This window comes from Hemitrygon akajei, chromosome 2, assembly GCF_048418815.1.
Source record: "Hemitrygon akajei chromosome 2, sHemAka1.3, whole genome shotgun sequence".
Taxonomy (NCBI): Eukaryota; Metazoa; Chordata; class Chondrichthyes; order Myliobatiformes; family Dasyatidae; genus Hemitrygon; species Hemitrygon akajei.
The window spans coordinates 6,208,032-6,227,883 of record NC_133125.1 but is presented as its reverse complement, the minus strand read 5'-3'; the positions used below and the strand labels follow the sequence as shown (position 1 = coordinate 6,227,883).

The 19,852-nt window shown below is 42.7% G+C and overlaps 1 protein-coding gene across 3 annotated transcripts in view; it reads right to left on the bottom strand.

The window, feature by feature from the left end:
• The window catches only part of arrdc3a (arrestin domain containing 3a), a 30,927-nt gene extending 13,552 nt beyond the window's left edge, over positions 1 to 17,375 (bottom strand). The window contains exons 1-6 of one of the 3 annotated variants that reach the window (XM_073066678.1): positions 16,837 to 17,375; positions 9,878 to 9,959; positions 8,335 to 8,482; positions 5,673 to 5,775; positions 4,116 to 4,372; positions 985 to 1,147 (exon numbers count right to left, since the gene is read on the bottom strand). In XM_073066678.1, the coding sequence (XP_072922779.1) occupies positions 985 to 1,147; positions 4,116 to 4,372; positions 5,673 to 5,775; positions 8,335 to 8,482; positions 9,878 to 9,959; positions 16,837 to 17,116 (1,033 nt within the window). In that variant the 5' untranslated portion in view covers positions 17,117 to 17,375. Of the gene's footprint in view, positions 1 to 984; positions 1,148 to 4,115; positions 4,373 to 5,672; positions 5,776 to 8,334; positions 8,483 to 9,877; positions 9,960 to 16,836 lie in introns of those variants that run through there. The other 2 variants (XM_073066669.1, XM_073066688.1) reach the window with 2 other exon arrangements.
• Between the last annotated feature and the right edge of the window lie 2,477 nt (positions 17,376 to 19,852).

The following is a 19,852-nucleotide window of genomic DNA, read 5'->3' as shown; positions in this document are numbered from 1 at the left end:
CTTTTGAAAATCTAAATATACCACATCCACTGGCTCTCCCCTATCCACTCTACTAGTTACATCTTCAAAAAATTCTATAAGATTCGTCAGACATGATTTTCCTTTCACAAATCCATGCTAACTTTGTCCGATGATTTCACCTCTTTCCAAATGTGCTGTTATCACATCTTTGATAACCGACTCTAGCATTTTCCCCACCACCGATGTCAGACTAACCGGTCTATAATTCCCCGGTTTCTCTCTCCCTCCTTTTTTAAAAAGTGCGGTTACATTAGCCACCCTCCAATCCTCAGGAACTAATCCAGAATCTGAGGAGTTTTGAAAAATTATCACTAATGCATCCACTATTTCTTGGGCTACTTCCTTAAGCACTCTGGGATGCAGACCATCTGGCCCTGGGGATTTATCTGCCTTTAATCCCTTCAATTTACCTAACAGGTAGAAGGTGGAGGAAGTGAAGGACTACAAGCTGGCAGGTGATAGGTGAGACCAGGTGAATGGGGGAAGGGACGAAGTGAGAAGCTGGCAGGTGATAGGTGAGACCAGGTGAGTGGGGGAAGGAGATGAAGTGAGAAGCTAGCAGGTGATAGGTGGAGGAGGTACAGGGCTGAAGAAGGAGGAATCTGATAGGAGAGGAGAGTGGACCATGGGAGGGAGGGAAGGAGGAGGAGGTACTAGAGGGAGGTGATGGGAAGAGGAGGAGTGAGAGGAGAGCTAGAATGAAAATAAAGGAGAAGAGGATGGGGGAGTAGTTCCCAGAAGCTGGTGAAAATGATGTTGATGCCATCAGGTTGGAGGCTACCCAGACATAATATGAGGTGTTCCTCCAACCTGAGAGTGACTTTATTGTGTCAGTAGTGTTCCTACACACCTCCACGCAAGACTGTAGCTCTCGCTCACTGCTATACTAGGTGGCTGTTCCATTTTGGTCGCACAAGTGGGAGATGCCTCAGTGGATTTAGGTTTTCTAAAGCTCCTTCCTACCTTCAGGTCTCTCAGGCAATGCGAGACTCAACCAGTTCAGATTCATACTGCATTGGCTACTGACGCTGGACGTCCGGCTACCAAAAGGGTGCAAGGGAATGGTGCCAATAACTAGTGGTAAGTTCAAGGTCAAGTTCATTGCTCCGGGGATATCCACGTAGACCTAAGGGAGAAAGAAATTTGAAGTATTAATTGCTGAGACATTCTCCCCCCTCATTCCAATCTCTTCCCTTACTCCTTCTCTTCAGAAGGTGGAAACTTATTCTGGAGCATGGTTCCACCAGCAGCACACCATGTGGCTACTGTTCACGCGAACACCTGGATAATGAAGGGTGGTTGTGCCTTTCCATTACGGGGTGCAACTAACACACAGTTTCCAATGCATTTCCATACACATGCACGTCCAGCAAGGCCGCTGGATAGCAATCTGTAGAACAGGAAACTTGATCAGGTTTCTTTTGTTAAGCAACTGTTATCCCCCGAATTCGGGAAGCAAGTCAAGTTGGAGCCGGAGTGGCCACTGCGACTGGGTGCGCCGCCATCTTGAGTTCATCGAGCCCAAAGGGAGTGCCTTCACCAGTGCCCAGCTGAAACCGCTCAGCTCGGTAGAGCTACAGTCAAAATGTGCCAGCTTCCTTTATTTACGCAGCTCAGAGCGCACTGCAGAACTTGTCTGCCCACTGAGCGGTGAGCGAAGGCAGTGCTATTTGCCCCAGAATGCTTCACTACTGAAAAGACAAAGTTAAACGCCAAGATTTCTCTTCGGAAATGCAGAGATAAATTACTCAAAAACCTGGGCTTTGTCTCAAAGTAAAAAAGTCAGTATTTGAAAACAGAGCAACACACACAAAATGCTGGAGGAACTCAGCAGGTCAGGCAGCATCTGTGGAAATGAATGAACTGTTGACAATTCAGGTCGAGACCCATCGTGGTTCTGATGAAGGAAGGGTCTTGACCCAAAACATTGACTGTTTGTTCCTCCCTATATACGTTGCCTGACCTGCTGAGTACCTCCAGCATTTTGTGCGTGCTGCTTTGAATTTCCAGCATCTGCAGATCTCATGTTAGTATTTGAAAACAATTCACTTTTGCACACTCTCTGAAAGATTGCACCGTGTGTGCATTTCATTCTTTTGAATCTTCCAATGGAATAAAAGTTGCAAATAATGATTTCTCCTCAAATATTCATCCCCTATCACCATTCTATATGAATGGCATTACACTTTGTCTGATATTGTTGTGACGTTAGCAACAGCCTTCAAAACCTGGCTCAAAATAACTATCAGGGCCCTAGATAGCTGATTGTCACAGAATTCATTCGCAGTACACTCTTCTGTACTCATCACTGCAACTGACAGTTTGATGAGTGAACAAGAATCCTGACTGACTCTTTCCCCACAGTCCTTCAGACAAATAGGAATGGGAACACCCAAGTTATTCTGTTAGCTAAGACTGTCTAATCTTTTACACAGGATGTATATAACTCTGCCGTGGACAGTCCCAAGCCCGGCTGTAAGAGGAGGAGGTTTGGCACGGGGCTGGTAACCCAATCCTGTAAAACCCCAGAGCTACAGAAATGCCAGCAGAAGCTCAAAAACCTCATCCCTGGGAGAAGAGGGAGACACCAAGAAGATGGGCTACACAGTGAGAAAGACTGGTCCAGGACAAAGGACTCTGTCAGTGGCCTGTGCCCCGGTAGGGGTGATGGGCTTAAGTTGAAGAAAAAATATTCTGTTGGTTGAGAACATCTAATATTTTAGCCAGGATGGATAAATCTCTAGCTCTAAAATATACCATATATATTCTAGATGGATAGAATCCATGACTTCTGCAAGTGGTATTTTGGTATTGTTTTTATCTCTCTATCTTTATCCATATAGAACTCATGACATCTGTAGGTGATATTTTGATATTGTTTTTGACCCTCTAGGGTTGTGTTTTCACTTCACGATCCACTCAGAACTAAACAATTTAAATTTTCATTCATACATCAGTCACAGGGAGCTGAAAAAGCATCAGTTTAAGATTGCCAACTAAGGAAGAGGAAGGAGAAACACAAATGATTTGAGTTTTACTGTAGGCCTGTTTTCTTTTACAAAACACTTTCATTCCTGAATTGCTGCAGACTTCTGCAGAAAGGACATTTTGACTTCAATACACAGTAACAGATGTGTATGATAAAAATGATGTTGTTACTACTAAATTTCACGTAGCAAACCACAGTTATCCTTACACTCGCATACTTTTGGAGAAGGACATTAACAGAGGTTACATTCTTAAAAACTTGTTACAAGTGATGGTAACACCATGGAATGGCCATGGTTAAACTAACCTACTGAGGGGAAAAAAATGCAGAATTTTACACTGGCAAGTTACCAGAGAAAGGACAAATTCTTCCAAAATATGAAATGACACTATTCCCAAGACAGTAAGTTACCAATCTCAACCAGGCCAGCACAGGAGGGATAGGTGGAAGCTAACTGTCTCCCCAGAAGAATAATAAAAAAAAATGTCTCAACAGTTTTGAAAAACAGGGCAAGTCACCCCGCGCACCTCCTGGCAGCCGGTTACAGAGCGGCATTGGCTTGGGAGCAAGTCACCTTCACGCACTCTCGGCCTGGATGTTGTGTGGGTTGATCTAGAGAAGGGAGAAAATAATTTTTTAAATGGGGAAGAAATATACACAAAACATTAAAAAGAATTTTAGTGTCTACAAACACCTGCATTTACAAACGTTACCTGGGGAAAGGGGAATTTTGCATTCTTCAAGCTTACAGCAGGAAACCTAAAAAAAAGGGGTTAGGAAAAATATGAAAGAGCATGAAAATTTCTCCCATACAGTTTCTTGGGCTTTCCTTGACAGCCAGTTTCACACCTAGTCACACTATTAGGAGTGGAACTGGATGCCAAAGGATCGCCACCTGTCTGAGAGGTTTCTACAGCTAAATATACTTAACCAAAGACTGAATGGAGCTAGACTGGGAAAGGGGGAAAAAAAGAAAAGAAAGAGGTGAGCGAAAATTGAAGCAGGAGAACGATAACACAGTAAACCACCTTTTCAAAAGGACCAGTGTTAACAACGAAATGTTTTTCCAACCAAGTCCTCATTTTGAAAATACGGAAATACCTACCGTGAGTGAGTATTCCACGTGAATTATACTGCAGTCTACAATCGACGGTGAAACCGGTGGAATTTTCAGTAGCTTTCCATTCCAACTTTCTGTTTTACCGGATGACAATGACTCTCCTCGCAAGTTGGCTACAAGGTGTTTAACTTCCTTCACTTTCCCTTTGGCATAGAAAGTCTGTGTTTGGTAAATGGCTGCCTTTGGCACTACCATGCGGGAAGAACAGTTCTCAATCTCAGCAAATATGTGAATTGATTCACCTGCATAAAGTGACAAAGTGACACAAATTATATTGTGCACCCTGTCTCAAATATGCATCACTCTCATTACAGGCAATCATTTTAAAGGCCATTTTAATGCATCACCCTGAACTTAAGCAGTGCTCTAAATTAATCATTACACTCAGTAGCCACTTTATTAGATAATTCTGCATGTTAATGCAAATATCCAATCAGCTACTCATGTAGCAGCAATTCAATGCATAGAAGCATGCAGACATGGTCAAGAGGTTCAGTTGTTGTTCAGACCAAACATCCAAATGGGAAAGAAATGTGTTCTAAGTGACTTTGACAATGGAATGATCGTTGGTGACAAATGGGGTGGTTTGAGTATCTCAGAATCTGCATTGTCTCCTGGGATTTTCATGCACAACAGTCTCTAGAGTTTACAGAGAATGGTGCGAGAAACGAAAAAAAAAAACATCCAGTGAGTGGCAGTTCTGTGAGTGAAAACTCCTTGTTAATGAGGGAGGTCAAAGGAGAATGGCCAGACTGTTTCAAGCTGACAGGAAGGTGACAGTAACTGAGTTAACCATGCGTTACAACAGTGGTGTGTAGAAAAGCATCTCTGAATGCACAACACATTGAACCTCGAAGTGGATGGGCTACAGCAGCAGAAAACCACAAATTTAGACTCAGTGACCACTTTATTAGGTACAAGAGGTACCGAATAAAGTGGCCACTGAGTGTATTTGTGCATTAACATCATCTATCAAAATGGAACATAGCCCCAATATGAACCATGGAAACCTGCACCCATTTTGTTATTTTCATAGCAGAACTGAGATGGAATATCTTAAGTCAACATTTTAATTAAAAACAAATACTTGAAAATAAATAGTTTTGTTGGGTTAATAGCACTGTGGATGATCTGTCCGACCTTTTTGAAAGGGATGACTCCCCGCCACCAGCCACCTTCTGGTGTATGATATGGACAAAAACCAATTTGGTTGGAAAACAAATGCTTAGAGGCCTACTTGATAAATTTGGTAAAGGCTAAGTGATGACAGCCAAGCCAACTTGATGGGCCGAATGGCCTAATTCTGGTTCTATCTTATGGTCTGATCCTCTCTTCAATCAAACTAAATAGATCTTTTGATCTCCAGTAAGGGGGAGTTAAAGAAAGATCAATTTGACCAAAATTGGGAATAAGGTGGCCATTTTACACACCTCCTCCCTTGTCCATACAGAATAAATCCAATTGAAATGCCACCTCAGCCATGTGACTAATTTGTTAAGACCAAGGAATGAAATTAGTTTTCAGTGCTCCTGATTTTTTTACCTGGTGTGTAGCCCTTGCGTTCGATTTTGGCACTTAGGGATATTGGGCCTGAGGAACAGAACCAGCAACAAAGAGTTTTCTCTTTAGTGCCTGCCTGTGGTGACTGCAAAAAGAACAGAAAGCACAGTAAATACCCCTGCTCCCTTCACAATAGACAGTCGCTCAGGAAGACATACGGCGCTACATCAGTAGCGAAATAGCTGACAATCTTTGCCATGCACGGTCAAGTGCGAGATGTTCATCATTTACAGAGCAATGCACAAGGGGTGCATATTGCCTGTCCTGTAAATGGAGGATGGTGTCCTACAGACCTTCTGGTCGAGTTAAAATCAGTACCACTGAAGCATCACAGGTCAAAAATCTTGGTTAAATCCCAACTTCAGAAACTGTCAGCATTGTTCACAAAAATGGCCTCTACTTCATGAATACTTGCAAAATAATATCAAGGAAATAATCCTTCAAAGATAAATTCCTTCAAATATCCGCATTTCAGGTAACAGAAATTTTAGTTAAATCCTATTATGGGTGCTAGTCTGTAAGAGGGTGCCCCAATTACGACTGTTCTTCTCCAAGTGTATATGGCAGTTCTGGTCACCTATGTACGGGAAAGATGTAAACAAGGTTGGAAAAAGTACAGAAAATTTACAAGGATGTTCCCAGGTCTGAAGGACCAGAGTTATAAGGAAAGACTGAATAGGTTAAGACTGCATTTCTTGGAACATAATAGATTGAGAGGAGATTTGATAGAATGCAAAATTATGAGGGGTATAGAAAGGGTAAATGCAAGCAGGCTTTTTCCACTGGGTTGAGTGGGACTACATCCAGAGGTCATGGGCTAAGGGTGAAAGGAGAAAAGCTTAAGGGGAAACTTCTTTACTCAGAGGGTTGATAGAGTGTAGAACAAGCTGTCAGCACAAGTGGTGCACACGAGCTCGATTTCAATGTTTAAGAGGAGTCTGGATAGGTACATGGATATTAGGGGTATGGAGGGCTAAGAGCCCGGCGCAGGTTGATGGAGTAGGCACTTGAAATAGTTTGGCACAGACTAGATGGACTGAAGGGCCTGTTCCTGTACCGTATTTTTCTATGACTAAATGCATTATATGTACAAGTCAGTTTAGGCCAAGATTAAATTTTTATTTTGTTTTAGAGATATAGCAAAGGCCCTTCTGGTCCTTCGAGCCATGCTGTCCAGCAAACTCCAGTCTAACCTTAGCCTAGTCACAGGACAATTTACAATGACCAATTAACCTGGAAGGTGGGAGAAAACCTGGACTATGGGAGGAAACCTGGACTGTGGGAGGAAACCCAGACTGTGGGAGGAAACCCACACATTGCACAGGGAGGGCTTATGGAGGATGTCAGGATTGAACTCCAATGCAGTGAGCTGTAATAACGTTGTGTTAACTGCTATGCTATCATGGCACCCAAAAGCTATGATTATTTCTACTGTGGCACACTCATACTTACATGGTATGCTCAAAATTTCCAAGATATTGTGTAATACTTTTAACAGATTAGATCAAGTTGAGTGAAGCCCCAAAATTTCCCAACTTCTCATTGCATGTCTCCTACCTGCCCCCTCACCTATCACCTTCTAGCCTGTACTCCAGACCCTCACCCACCACCTTCTGAGTCAAGCTTCTTCATCCTTCTTTTCCAGTCCTGAGAAGCACTCGACCCGAAACATTGACTGTTTATTCATTTCCATAGATGCTGTCTGACCTGCTGAGTTCCTCCAGCACTTTGTGTGCATTTCCCCACAATTTCTCAGCAGCACCTTGATAGCTTACAGTTTATCCACTCTTAATATTGTTTCATAGACTAGTCAGTTGATTATTCCATATTAGCAATTGAAAAATCCAGTTGAAAGTTGGAATGCAAAATCAGCATTGTAATGTTGGGATGTGCGAGGAAATCCTTTAGTCATAGGCCGAATGTACCAACTTCCTACAGACAGTGTAAGAATTGAATAGGCCTGTACATGCTTGAGTTTAGAAGAACACAGGGGAGAGGGTAAATCTCATTGAAACCTATTGGATATTGAAAGGCATAGATAGAGTGGATGGGGAGAAGAGGTTTCCTGAAGTGGGGGAGTGTAGGACCAGAGGGCACAGCCTCAGAATAGAAGGACATCCCCTTTAGAACAGAGATGAGCAGGAATTTCTTTAGTCAGAAGGTAGTGAATCTGTGGAATTCATCGCTCAGACAGCTGTGGCAGCCAAGTCATTGAGTATATTTAAAGCAGAGGTTGATAGATTCTTGATTAGTCAGGGCATCATAGGTTATGGGAAGGAGGCAGGAAAGATTGAGTGGGATAATAAATCAGCCATGATGGAATGATAAGGCAGACTCGATGGGCCAAAGAGCCTAATTCTGCTCCTATACCTTATGGTCTAATGGATTGCTGGCACTGTATTAAAAGTTATTTTAACTGGTACACTACAGTGTGGTCCCAAACCAACCTACTCACGATGATGGATCACCAATATTTTCTCAGGAAAGATTTCTAATAATTACCATGCAGTGTTTAGGGCAGGAATAAGCACCTGGTTTTGCAACCTACTTTGCATTCTTTAAATTGATTTATAGGTGGACCTGTACATGGAAAAAATGTACAGAATTTTACAACAACAGGTTTGCAAAACTCTCGATCACTCACCAACAACAATGGAGTGTTAATGTCAATGTGTTCAAAGACTGTAAATTCTTTCTTCACTTTCATTACCAGCATCCATGGTCTGTGTAGTTCAGCCTTCACCCAGTAGCGCACACTGCCATACTTGCCTTCAAACGAGGTAGCTAATGGTCTATCAGGAAAGAGCAAAGCCCCAGTCAGTGGCAGCAAAAGTAATCAGCTTGCAACAGAGTGATCAACTTCATGGGGAAAAATCAACCATTCAGCAACAACATCTTTTAAAATGCACAAACACAAGATAGTCTGAAGATCAACGCACACAAAATGCTGGAGGAACTCAGAAGGTCAGGCAGCGTCTATGGAGAGGAATGAACATTCGAAGTTTCAGGCTGAGACCTTTCATCAGGACTGGAAAAGAAGGGGAAGATGCCAGAATAAGAAGATGAGGGGAGGGGAAGGAGGACGAGCTAGGAGGTTGATTAGACCAGATAGCCTGCTTCAGTCCCCCAAAAACTTTGCATGGTTTATTCTTGTAAATAAACTTTAAAGCTTATTTTGATATATAAAAAACAACCTGATTATGTGCTGTACACCTTCTATAATTTTACATCAGTGATCATGGGAAATAGTCACTACAAAAAAAGAACTGGATTCATTTGAATGAAAGAATTGTACGGCGAGAAAATCTTGGGAGTTAGTCTCCTCAAAGGAGAAAGCCAAATGGCCCCAGTAGGGTTCGTCACAAATTGTTACTTATTTATTTACTTTTATTGAGATACAGCATGGAATAGGCCCTGTTGGCCCTTCAATCTGTGCTGCACAGCAATCCCGATTTTAACCCTAGCCTAGTCACAAGACAGTTTACAATGGCCAATTAACCTAGCAACCGGAAACCCATGCACTCACAGGGAGGAACGAACAAACTCCTTACAGAGCACACCGGGATTGAACTCTAAACTCTGACACCCCAAGCTCTAATAGCATCTCACTAACTGCTACACTACCATGATGTCTTCTGTGAGCTCTTCTGTGATAAATGAAGGATACTGCCCAATACAAGTACATTTATAATATTATAGGAGGGAGGTGGAAGCTTTAGTGAGGGAGCAGCGGAGATATACCTGGGAGCTGCCTGGACTTGAGGGCATGTCTTATGAGGAAAGTTTGACCAAGCTACTTTGGAGCAAAGGAGGATGAGAGATGACTTGATGGAGGTGTACAAGATAATAAGAGGCATAGAATGAGTGTACAGCTAGAGACCTTCTTCCCAGCGCAGAAATGGCTAATATGAGGAGGTATAATTTTAAGGTGACTGAAGACAAGTACAAAATAGGCTTTTGAAAAACTAACAGAGTGCGTGGAACAGTTTGCCAGGGTGGTAGTAGAGGCAGATACAATAGGGACTCTCATAAAAGCGCATGGACCAAAAAAAATAGAAGGCTATGCGGGTGAGAGGGTAATACTAAAGGGACACCACAGGGCCTGTAGTGCTCTGTTCTATAAATGAACAATTATTTGGAAACATGTCATTATTCCATGAAGCATGAACTGCAAATTCAAATCTTACATCTGTGGAAGCTCAAAGCTGAATGGGTATTCATGTCTGCCTGAAGGGATAGTGGTGAGGTCTTCTTCTGAATCATCATCGTCTGAAACATAAAAATCACAACATGAATGGAACCGATTTAACTACTGTAGTTACTTTCATTATCAGAAGAGTAAGAAAAAAATCCAAAGCAAAATAGCCTCACCACACACCCCAACTACCACGACTTTATCATTTCCTGTCAGTCACACCTTATGCACAAACCACTCCTGTGCCTAGCGTCACTTTATGCAGAATCAGGTCTAATATCACTGGCATATGTCGTGATATTTGTTGTTATGCGGCAGCAGTACATTGCTACTGTAAATTACATGGGAGGGGTGTGGGGCAGGTGGTAGAGAAGGCGTGCCAGGGTGGCGAATGACACAGATGCAAACACACTCAGCTCTGAGACACCAGGCAAGGTCATTTGAATCCAAACAATTAGTGTATTGATCATTACAGAATGTCTCTCTGGTGCTTCCCACTCTCTCCCCTCTCCCTTTTACCAACCATGATTTTCCTCTCCCTACCCTTTTCCCATTCTCAGTCCATAATATAGACCAATATTAGAATTAGGTTCACTGTCACTCACACGTGTAATGAAATTTGTTTTTTTTTGTAGTACAGTGCAATGCATAAAATTACTACAGTACTTTGCAAAACTCACCGAGACCAAATTTAATTTCACATTTATCTACTTTCTTGAACTGAAGGAACATGTGGTATCTTTTAACCATCAGGCTCCTGAACCAGCGTGGATAACTTCACACAGCTCATGCACCTCAACACTGAACACAGCCTCTGGACTCATTTTCAAGGATTCTACAACCCATGTTCTCAATATTATTTATTTTCTATTATTTATTCTGATGTTTTTTGTATTTACATTCTGTCTTCTGCAGTCAGACTGTGTGTGTTCATTGATTCTATTGTATTCCTTTGTCTACTGTAAATGTCTGCAACAAATTGAATCTCAAGGTTGTATATGGTGACGTATATGAGCTTTGATAATGAATTTCCTTTGAAATTTGAACTTTAAAGCCCCCAGGTGTCATGCATTCACACGCACACGACTCCAGATGAGTGGCTGATGATCCAGTAATTAAACTGCTACATTACCACCCAAAGCATAATAAAATGTACAAGTCCTGTCCTAATGAATACTTCTGGTACTTGAAATAAACGGTGTAAACAGCTGCATCCATAGATGTTATGAACATATGCTCAGTGGCCACGTTATTGGGTGCACCTGATTGTTAATGCATATATCGAATCAGCCAATCATGTGGCAGCAACCCAATGCATAAAAGCATGCAGACATGGTCAAGAGGTTCAGACCAAACATCAGAATGGGGAAGAAATGTGATCTAAGTGACTTTGACTGTGGAATGATTGTTGGTGTCAGTGAGGGCGGCTTTAGTACCTTTGAAACATTCTCTAGAGTTTACAAAGAATGGGGCAAAACAACAACAACCAGTGAGCTGCAGTTCTGTGGGTGAAAGTGCCTGGCTAATGAGAGAAGTCATGGGAGAATGGCCAGAATGGTTCAAGTTCACAGGAAGGTGACTGCAAGTTAAATAACCACAAGTTATAACAGAGCTGTGCAGAGGAGTGTCTCTGAATGAACAGCACATCGAACCTTGAAGTGGTTGTGCTGCAGTACCAGAAGACTGTGAACACGTAATCAGTGTATGACCATGAAATGACCTTAGTGTGAATGATAAAATGAAATGGATTTTACAAACTTGGTCTGTTACACCGTAACTTGAGGCCCTCCATTGGTTGGGGTCGACCGTGGAAGCTGTGTCCTAGCAGTCTACATGATATGCAAGCCAAGTATTATGTGGAAGACAAGCTGTTGCCCATGTAGCAGCCCTCTCCCCCACTCTCCATGCAGCTGATGAATTCAAAGCAACAGCAGAGGTTGATACAGTTTGACACCAGTGGTGTTGCCAGTCAGCATTGTACATTCATCACGTCAGACTGTGAAGTGGAAGGGCTACAGCAGTAGAAGACCACAAGCATCCACTTCATTAGGTACAGGAAGCAACTAGTAGAGTAGCTACTGGGTGTAGGATGTTCTACAGGCATCAGTGAAAAGTCTGTTGTTAACTGTCCGTTCTTGCTTGCTTTGAAAGGGTCAACTACAGGTAAAAGCTTTATTCAACAAACTACCGTAACCGAGGCCGAGGCTCTTTGCAGGCCAGGTAAGATTACTCCACAATAATGCAGGGCCCGTTTTAGATATATGGCAGCTCTGAAGAGAGACCATTGATTTTCTTCCTTGGAGGACAGTATTTCACTTTACACTCTCATAGCAACACTGTGGCAACCAAATGCCAATCGAAATATCTTTCAATTCACTTGCATACGGCAGCATGGTAATGTAATGCACGACGCCAGCTGCAAGGTCGGGATTCAATTCCCGCCATTGTCTCCAAGTTCTTCCTGTGACCTTGCTCGCTTCCTCCGTGTGCTCCGGTTTCCTCCCACGTTCCCCAAGACATACGAGTCAGGGAACCCTGCCTAACTGATAGCACAATTAACCAGAATCGACTGTTAAACAGTTACTTCAAATAATATAGCCCAGTGTAGTGTCCAGTGGCTCCACTAGTGCACGTGACTGAAGCTTAGTTAGAAACTGTTCAGCAACAGTCTCCGGTCTCAATTAAGTGGCACGGCGTCCCAAATAAAAGAAGACAATCCAAGCTATTTTAGTTTTTGTTCTTTAAGAGTTGTCCTAAATAAGTGGCTGCTCCGATTAAACAACCGATGGCCCATTTAACCAGAATCCACTGTACATTATAGCGTTAGGCAGTTACATAAAATAATAAAGAAAGAATATTTCATTCACTTTTGTATCTGGAAATACCTTCATAACTAATAATTTTTGAAACAGCTACTTCAGCTTTGCAAATGAACAATCATCGTGAGAATGTAGAAGAGTTAACTGAGGGTTTAACTCCATCTGCAGTCTGTAAGGAGTTCGTACGTTCTCATCTTGGCCATGTGGGTTTCCTCTGGGTGCTCTGGTTTCCTCCCACAGTCCAAAGTCATACTGGCCACTGGGGGTTGATAGGTTGTGGGCCTGCGACATTGGCGCCAGAAAGATCGCAATACTTGCGATGCGCCCTCAGCAGATCCTCAGACCATGTTGGTCACTGACACAAAATGAGTCATTTCAATGTGCCAACATACATATAACAAACAAAGTGAATCTTAAACTCTCTTTATAAATGTAGGAAAGTTTTCTTATAAACCTTGATCTTTCAGTTATTCAGGACCTGATATTCCATAAATAGAACTGAGTTGGCAGCTTTCTTGTAGCTATAAGGGGCCAAACAGGACCCAGTCTCTGCTACCCCTAATGGAGATAGAGAGCGCACTGCACAGCCGACTGAAGTTACTAGGCGTTTTGGGCCTATCAGGAGCTTCAGGTTCGGAGTAGCTCCACCCAGCACATCCACCGTTGAGGCTTTGGGGATTTAAATTTTTTTTTCAAAGATAAACAACTTGACCTTCCCTTCAATGACGTGACCTTAACTCAAAACTACTTCGAGTAATTTGAATTCGAAGTTTACTGACCAGCACGCAAATTTAAAGATTTTAAGGTGAACTCTATGACAACCTGATGCTAGTTTCCGATTTACAGATGACCCTTTCGAACCATGCACCTGCCCCATTTTAAATCCTTCTTTCACTAAGAAATGTGTTTCAAATGGCTTTATTGAAATCATCAGAATCACATTAGAACATCTGGTCATATCAGAAAAAAATAAATTAGCTCTTCTTGCACTGCTGATTTAATTTCATTATATACACTCATTGAAATTTAGTTTTTTAAATTATGTTTTGCAATGTACTGCGGCCGCAGAACGAATTTCTCGACACAGACCAGTGATATTCTGATTGAGGACACAACAGAGAAAGAGTAGGGAAATTATTAAAGTGTCAATATTTATCAACTGTGCATTTTGTATAAAGCCCTTTGTGTAGCTGTTTGTCGGGCTGCCTTGCACTCCGCCTTTTCCTGCCAGCTCAGCACGCAGCGGAGCGGGGCTGTCAATCAGAGCCTGAGAGAGCCGGCCTGAACCGGTGTGAGCAGCCCGACGCAGCCGCAGCCGCATCCACATGGTGCTCGTCAGCGCCGCAGAGAGTGCGGAGCGGAGTGGGGGCCCGGCCCGGCCCGGCCCGGCGTGCGGCCTGACAGGCTGGCCGCCCGGCCCGAGGGCGGGACGTCGCCGCTCATTGGAGCGCAGCCCGACCCGGCGTGCGGCCTGACAGGCTGGCCGCCCGGCCCGAGGGCGGGACGTCGCCGCTCATTGGAGCGCAGCGGAACCCGGCGTGCGGCCTGAGAGGCTGGCCACCCAGCCCGAGGGCGGGACGTCGCCGCTCATTGGAGCGCAGCGGCAAACTGCAACAGCATAAAACGGCACGGCACAAAAATAGCCTGTCTGTATGAGAAAGAAGCAGGCTTAGCATCGCCGGCTCAGGTCGCGAAATTCCCCTTTTTTTGCGGCAGCAGTACACCGCAATACATAAAAAACCTGTGAACAGAAATAAATATACATATATATAAAATATTAAACAAATAATGCAAAAAAGAAAGGAACATGCCGAGGTAGTGGGTTTGGGTGTTTTTGACTGTTTCGGCACAACATTGCGGACCGAACGGCCTGTTCCTGTGTTGTAATGTTCATTGTTCATTCAGAAAACTGACGGTGGAACGGGAAGAAACTGTTGTGACTGACTGGCCGCCCTACCTCTTTGAAGGTGCAGGGAGGATCTCCTTTCGAAAGTATTGCACATAACCCACTGAATTACACAAAAAGTGCCTATCATTAATCTTGGAGATTGGACAAAACTAATCTACCCAGCCGGCAGCATCCAAGTCCCCAGCTACTCAATTACTAAGTGAAATGCGCCGTTCAAAGTGAAAACAAAGGCAAATATACTACATTAAGCGCATTACACCTATTTGTTTTACTGTGATCTCATTGTCAGGGTTGTTGTTTCAAACACAAGTGATTCTGCAGATCCTGGAAATCCAGAGCAACACACAAAATGCTGGAGGAACTCAGCGGGTCGGGCAGCATACATGGAAATGAATGAACAGTCGACGTTTCGGGCCGAGACCCTTCATCAGGACTGGAAAGGAAGGGAGGGAGTAGCCGGAATACTCATCAGAATCATGTTCGCATTTAACGGGAAATAGCCGGCTCCATGAATAAAATGCATGTAGTAATTTAAATTCAACGTTTCCCCCTTGATGTAATTCTGTCCCCTTCGCTGCTGACCCCTTGCAATGTCTTAAACTCCTTTCAATTCAGATTTTTCTTTTGCAATGTGATTTAGGGCAGAGAGAAGAAAGATGATAGGCAGTTCTATTAGCCAAAGAAAAGTTAACAGCGCCTTAGCAACAGCCTAACAAACGGAAGAACCAATCGGCACGCTGGGGAGGGGCAACTCCAACGAAGCTTAACTGTGCGACAGAAACTTGGGTAAGATAATATAGAACAAAATATTAAAACAATTCATCATTATTGCAAATATCCTACGATATCAACCACTAATTTGGGAATTTCACAAGTGTTTAATAATTATTTTAAGAAGACACTGGAAAAACACATCCACGCAGCCGTCAGGACACAAATCACCAACGACTCAAATATTAAGTGAAATGCAGAGTTTGAAGTGAAAACAACGGCAAACTACAAACATCTTACAATAATCGTACTAATACTGTAATGGGAACACTGGATTCGAATGTCGCATTTCAGTGTAGAACAAATTATTTTGACACGACATTAAAACTGCACCAATGTGCAGGTGCAAAATAATAATTTAATGTAAAATAAAGATTTTCAATGTAGAAAATGAAGGTGTAAAGCAGCTGTTGCAAATTGTTTTTCTGCAAAAAAAGCATTAAGTCATCCTCACCATCTGACAGTGTGGACCAATGAGAGGAGAGCAGGCTCTCAGCAACCACCCGCCCCCTCCTCCTCCCCGATACTTGTCCCAAACAGGATTGAACCGCTTTGAACAAAGGGTGGAAACTTAGAAAAACAACTAACCAATTTTTTTAAAAAAATACAGTATCCACACAAGATTTACAATAGGTAAATGTAAAACGTGCACTGTTGACATTACTGCGTCAAGATATGTCCGTTTTATAAATAACAATAAAATTCATTTGCTGTCATTACACATGAAGTGATAGAGGAATAATAGGTGTTACTGTATGCATCCATACATAGTACTTTTAGATAAAATAGCGTCGCATGAAATCAGTAGTTACTGCATTAGTGTTCTTTAATTTCAAATACCAGTTCTGAGAAATATTAGACAGTAAATTGATGGCTTAAGTCAGGGATTTAATGGGGAAGCCATTGCATGGATGTAAGGCATTATATAAACTACTGAAGTTCTAAAATCCGTTTTTTATTTTAATATTTCTATTTTGCTCCGCAGATCTATGCAGGAAAAAAAACCTCAAACCTGGTTTCTAGGTTTCTACATGCGTTTCTACAAATGTGAAATTTTGAATGTATTACAAATTACATAATGTTGGGGACTATTCACACAGGAGAAGGGGGGGGGGGGTCAAACCTCTGCGAATCGGTAGGATAAAAATGCGAAAAAGAAAGTGAGATGTTGACAGTTTGTTTCAGATGGTTTTCCTACCTAGCCTGAGTAATTAATGTCCTATCACTTTTTTCTGGCAAACAGATTTGGCAGTGAAGAGTGATCCGCAGCATGCCGAACTTTTACATCCATAATATCTTTGCGGATGGATAATAACGTGCATTTTTCTTAAACATAACCAGCGGCGTGCCCTAGATTGCTAACATCTTAGAGTTACAGTCAGATAAGATGCACAAAGCCACGCAAACTTGCACAACCTTATTTTAAGGCAAGTGTTCAAATTCAAAGCTTACCTCTGTCGTGCCCGATTAAAATGTCTTTGTGGTTGAAATACTCCACTTCTTCGGTGTAGTTCTGAGTGTAGGCAGTATTAGAACCAGCATTTCGCGATTCTGTCCAGCGTACTTTCGCCTGCCCTCTGCCATGGATTGCAAGAGATCTCACCCTAATTTCCCCAGTAACTTCTATAGTCACCCGTCCAGAGACGGAATCTCCGCTGGCATAGACAGGAATGTTGTTCTCGTTAGGACAGTCATAGCTTATTGTAAAACTCCTCACCTTGCCCAGTACCATGGTTATATATCTATATATAGATATATACGTGTGTGTGAGTATAAAAAATGTACAAAAATGGAGATCTGAAAAATGTGATCTTCACCACTGATCTCTGCTTAGCTCTGCAAAAGCTGCAGGCGCGACCAGTGGGATGTTAAAAAGGAGCATTTGGATCCGGACAGTCGGAGATGCTGCTCCCCAGCTTTTGGTCTGTACAAAAGACGGGGGTATCATACCTACCACCTCACTTAAAACGGTTTTTGTGAAAAACAACCCGAGTGCGCCTGTGCGCGATTCTCTCTGCTTCCGCCTTGAGAGCGCAGGGCTGTTGCCAGCTGATCAACAGCTGATTGAGGTCATTCCCAAAGCTCTCTTATTCCGAGCAGAGCAAGGAGAGCCAAGGTAATGGTACACATACCAAAAAAAAACATCAATGCTTCTTTGCACCACGTTTATTTTTAAATAAAGTATTATTGCAAAAGCTTCATTATGGTTCCCTCCCCAGTGTAATTTTGCACCGCCGCGCATTCAAAAGGCAATGAATTCAGCAGATTGAGTGCACAGAACGCATGGCGCCACATCGCGGCTTGACAAAAAAGTGACACATGAATCACGGAGGATGCAGCCGCAGGACTGCGAGCTTTAAACATTTTTCACCGCGATAAAATGAATGCAACTTCAGAGCTTTATTGCGCTAACTGAAATAAGTGCCATGATTTTTTTGAAAGGGTAGTGGAGGAGATCAGAAAACTGCGGAGTGGAATTGCTGCAATTGTGTTTGGAGACGCATAATTCTTTTTCACGCTTCTTTTCTGTCTGACACCTTGTGGTCGTTTAGAGTATAGTCAACTGCAAACTTACCTACACTCAGCGGGTTCTTTATTCGGGAGCTCCTGTTGACTCATTCCATCTCACTTCTGCTATGAACGTTACGAAATGGGTGCAGGTTCCCATAATTCATATTGGGGCCGTGTACCATTTTGATAAATGATTAATGCACAAATACACTCAGTGCCACTTCATTCCTGCAGCTAATAGAGTGGCCACTCTGTGATAGATAGATAGATAGATAGATAGATACTTTATTCATCCCTATGGTTTCTGCTGCGGTGGTCAAGGGTTGTGTTGTGTGTTTAGAGATGTTCCTCTGCACACCACTGTCGGCACGCGTGGTTATTTGAGTTGCTGTTGCCTTCCTGTCAGCTTGAATCAGTCTGTCTATTCTCACCACTTTATCTTTCCTTTCGGTTAGTCCTGATGAAGGGTCTCGGCCCGAAACGTCGACAGTGCTTCTCCCTATAGATGCTGCCTAGCCTGCTGTGTTCCACCAGCATTTTGTGTGTGTTGTTGTTTGAATTTCCAGCATTTGCAGATTTCCTCGTGTTTGTCTATTCTCATCTGACTTCGTCGTAAAACTGTGTTGCTTTGTGGCAGCAGTCCGTTGCAATGCATAATGATAAAATAAATAAGTAATGCAAAAGAGAGAGAAAAATACTGAAAGTGGTGTTCACGGGTTCATTGTCCATTCAGAGATCTGATGGTGGAGGGGAAGAAGCTGTTCCTGAAACATTGACTGTGAGTCTTCAGGCTCCTGTACCTCCTCCTTGATAGTAGCAATGAGAAGAGGGCTTGCTCTGGGTGATGGGGATCCTTAATAATGGATACCACCTTCTTGAGGCATCTCCTTTTGAAGGTGTCCTCAGTGCCTGGGAGGCTAGTGCTCATCATGGAGTTGGCTGAATTTACTACTTTCTGCATCTTTTTCAGATGCTGTGCAGTGGCTCCTCTATCCCAGACGATGATGCAACCTGTTAGAAATAGATTTATCATGGTACATCTGTAGAAATTTGCAGGTGCCTTTGGTGACATCCCAATTCTCCTTAAACTCCTAATGAAATATAGCCACTGTTGTGCCTGCTTTGTAATTGCATCAATCTGTTAGGCCCAGGATAGATCCTCAGAGAAGCTGACACCCATGAACTTGAAACTGCTCACCCTTTCCATTGCTGATCCTTCGACGAGGTCTAGTGTGTGTGCCCTTGTCTTGCCCTTCCTGAAGTCCACAATCAATTACTCGGTCTCTACCAGCACGTGCGGAATCTCTTGTGGTTATGATTTGCTGCTTCACTCTGAAGTCTTTTCGATGGATGCCTACTCTGAAGAAGTTTAAATGTTCTCTTCAATAGGTGAGACTCTCCCTCATTTCTCCCCCGCTGAGATTTCTGTTGTATCCATTCTTTCTCTCCCTTCATCTTCTTATTCTGGCATCTTCCCCATTCCCGATGAAGGGTCTCGGTCCAAAACATCAACTATTCATTCCCCTGCATAGATGCTGCCTGACCTGCTGAGTTCCTACAGCATTTTGTGTGTGCTGATCTTAACTCTACCGATCTGCTTGATTCTATAATCAACGTTCCCCTTTTCATGAAAATGAAGTAATCTGAGTTTAGCATTTTCTTAGTTGACCCACTATCAGTATATTTTGAAGCAGATTATTCTAACTTTTTATTGTTTTTCATGTGAAGAACTTATTGCAGAGTTCACTCCCAAATGGTACAATTCTAAATTTAGGCTCATTATTCTGGCTTCATCTGCATAAGATCAGTCGATAGTTGTTCTAACATTTTAATCATATTAAACTACAACTAGCATTTAACTACCGTTAGTTAAAATCGAAAAGTGAAGTATTAAACACGATAGAAAGGCGGAAAAGTACTTTAAGTAACACGCACAAAATGCTGAAGGAACTCAGTC